The 3,030-nt window shown below is 40.5% G+C and overlaps 1 protein-coding gene across 1 annotated transcript; it reads left to right on the top strand.

The window, feature by feature from the left end:
* The first annotated feature begins 1,720 nt into the window (after nucleotides 1–1,720).
* On the top strand, nucleotides 1,721–2,595 carry LOC147609364 (uncharacterized). Its single transcript, XM_086787762.1, has one exon. It carries the CDS (start codon nucleotides 1,827–1,829, stop codon nucleotides 2,511–2,513), a length of 687 nt encoding a protein of 228 aa, XP_086643888.1. The 5' UTR covers nucleotides 1,721–1,826; the 3' UTR covers nucleotides 2,514–2,595.
* Nucleotides 2,596–3,030: the final 435 nt, after the last annotated feature.

The following is a 3,030-nucleotide window of genomic DNA, read 5'->3' as shown; positions in this document are numbered from 1 at the left end:
ATGCAGCTGGATGAAGTTTTCTTCCTTCACGTTCCTTGGAGTGTGCACAAAGTGAGGTAGCATGGTTTTTTTTAATCCATACCATCAATGACCAAGCCCAAGTACTTCTATTTCTTCTCTAAGAAATGTTTCGTGTGCAACTTTTGTCTTTCTATGCTTTGTTGTTCTCTATGAATCTTTAAAGCCTTCAAAATTGGCTCTGCAATGTATGAGAAAAATGCACAAAAGATAAGAAAAATTTTAGAATTTCAAGTATGTAGCTTAAACACATAATAAAAATTTCTTTGAACAACTTAATGTACTCACCCTTGTCTTCATTTTGGTCTTTGCGATGTCTCTTTTTGCTTTCAACTCTGCACAAATCTGACAACACCCATCCTACTCTTCTTAGGAATTTTCATATGAGAGAAATATTGCCTCCAGAATCTCAAGAATGAGGGCAGGGAGAGAACCTCTTTGATACTCTCCTTGAAAGAATATACATAAATATTGTAGACTTCTTTCTTTGTGAAACGATCAAGCAAAAGAGTGAATTTAGAATTTGGAAGGACTTCCCCATTGAGCAACACAAAGCTTTCAAGCCATTGCCTCAACAATGAAAGTTGTGGTGTTTCTTGTGAACTAAATGCTACTTGAAACTCCTCAAGTCCTTTGCTTGAGATTATTTTTCGCATTCTTAAGTTTCCAAGGGAAAACACTTTCACGAAGTTTGCTCTACACACCACCATATCACCAATAAAGTACTTGGTTGCTGAGGAGGAGGAGGCTCTCATTAAAGTCCTCAAGAAGAAATTTTGTTGTGCTCTTTTCAACCCAAAGAAATGCTACCGTTCTTGATGGATTTTTTGAAATCCTAGTGACCTCAAACAGTTTTTGTTACAACAAAATGATCTACTTGCATCACATATGGAAATCCTTGAAAGCATCCTTGCCTTTCTTGCACCTCTTGAAGGTCGTTGCTTTTTGTTGCTGGGGTCGATGCTCAATGTACATGAGGATTTTTGAGTTTGAAGTCTATTGGAGGAGGGAGTCCAATTGATCGCTTCAATATACATGCCAAAAGTGGAAGTTTGTGAAGGATATGGACAAAAAAGGGAGTACTTGCTAGGACTGCTCATGAGCTCCATGTTATCACTCTCTCACCCCACAAAAATGAAAGATTGCACCTTCTAAATGAGGCTATTGAGCCTTGGCTAGAGTTTATCTAAACTTTACTTTTTTTTTTTGAAAGATTGCACCTTCTAAATGAGGCTATGGAGCCTTGGCTAGAGTTTATCTAAACTTTACTTTAGATTTTTTTGAAATATTGCACCTTCTAAATGAGGCTATGGAGCCTTGGCTAGAGTTTATCTAAACTTTACTTTGGATTTTTATTATTAAATTTTAGAAAATATATAAATAATCCAAAAATAGAGAGAGAGAGAGAGGGCTTTAAAAGGACGTGGAGGGCCTCACTTTTCAATTGCACAAGTTGAAATTTGAGCTCGTGAGCACGCCAAAATCAATTTCATGATTGTACACTTTTTTCTGTAAGTTTTCAGCCAAGGTTGTTCTTTATCTTATCTTCTTTAGTTTAAATTTTAAAAAATGTAACTTTTTAGAAAAACATTTGGTAATTGGTGGTTAATCTATATGTAGAAGAAAAAGGAGACTGTGCATATTTTCTCTCTCTCTCGGGTCGTATGAGCAAGAACGTCATTGAATCCCCCCGCGCCTCCTTCCCTCCCTCCCCCCTCTCTCTCTCTCTCTCCCCCAATTACCTGGTCATTTGGTTTGCGTCAAATAAGTGCCTGTTGTAATTATTTCGTACATTTATTAATCAAGACATGGAGCTACTATATAAGCATCGGCTTTTGGTTGAGTGCAGCAATATTGTGGTGGTGGTGGTGGTACCGGCAGCGGCGGTGTTGATGTCGGTCGGGGCTGATGCTATTCACTGTCCTCCGCAAGGCGAACTGGTGTACCCATACTGGTCACTTTGCTGGAGCCCAGCACAGTATTATGGTCAAGAGGTGTATGAATTAACGGCGATTTCAGGAGGAAGCCTGGCGCCGGAGTGGGACGAGAGCAATTCAACCTACTATGTGCGCTTGGCGGATGTAGGGGCTAGGTATACGTTCAGCCACCTTAGTAGAGAAATACGGCTTTGGGTAGCGCAGTCCGACGACGTCATAATCACGAATGTGGAAACCCAGAGAGCTTTGGGCTGGAGACAAGAAGGCGAAGGCGAATGGTTCTTGGTGGAGCTTGAACTAGGAGGCAGTCTCTTCCAGTTTTCTACAGCTGAGAACGTGCCGCTAGTGCCGCTACCTTGCCCTGCGATTGCGGGTGCACGCTGTGAAGCATACAACATCCTCAACTTCAGGACTTCCCTTGGCTTGAGCCCATATGTGGAGGATGGAACTACATACTTCAAACTATCTGACAGCTCGAATACACTCCCCTTCTGGCTCAGGCGCAGCAACAACTCCTCTATCGACATTAAAATGCCCACCACCGCCGCTTCCGTCTAGCTCGCCCAAATATCATACAACAGCTCCTCTATCGATAATAATAATTGTGATCATCACATCCTAATAATAATAATTGTGAAGGTGGTCGCCTCAAAAATCGTGTTTTCCGAGTTGTTCTAGTGTGACTCCGCATCTAAGCTAAGTACTTACGATACAGGATTATGTAAATGGTATCCCGTGCAGTAGTACCCTTGTGGTATATTTATTAGCATGGGTGGCTAAGTTTTTTTTTTGTTTGGGAGTGTTAAGACCTTTAATAGTGACTAATGGGCTGACTCCTTCTTGATGGGCACGAGTATTCTTGCATGCATAAAAACAAAGGCTCGTCTTCGAAGGTGAGTAAGGATAAGCTTTATAATCCTCAACTTGCTAACCTTATTATTATAATGAACACACCATGCTTGCCATATATATCCATGTTGGAGCTCCTAAAACACTTATTTTTCTTTGAATAAAGCAACAAACTTGGCATAAATATACATCTAACCAGGGATTTCATTAACGTCTTCACAATTTC

This window comes from Cibotium barometz, chromosome 51 (assembly GCF_041138505.1).
Source record: "Cibotium barometz isolate CiBa-2024 chromosome 51, ASM4113850v1, whole genome shotgun sequence".
NCBI classification, from domain to species: Eukaryota; Viridiplantae; Streptophyta; class Polypodiopsida; order Cyatheales; family Cibotiaceae; genus Cibotium; species Cibotium barometz.
The sequence above is the reverse complement of the archived record's forward strand: the minus strand, read 5'-3'. Positions and strand labels throughout refer to the sequence as shown.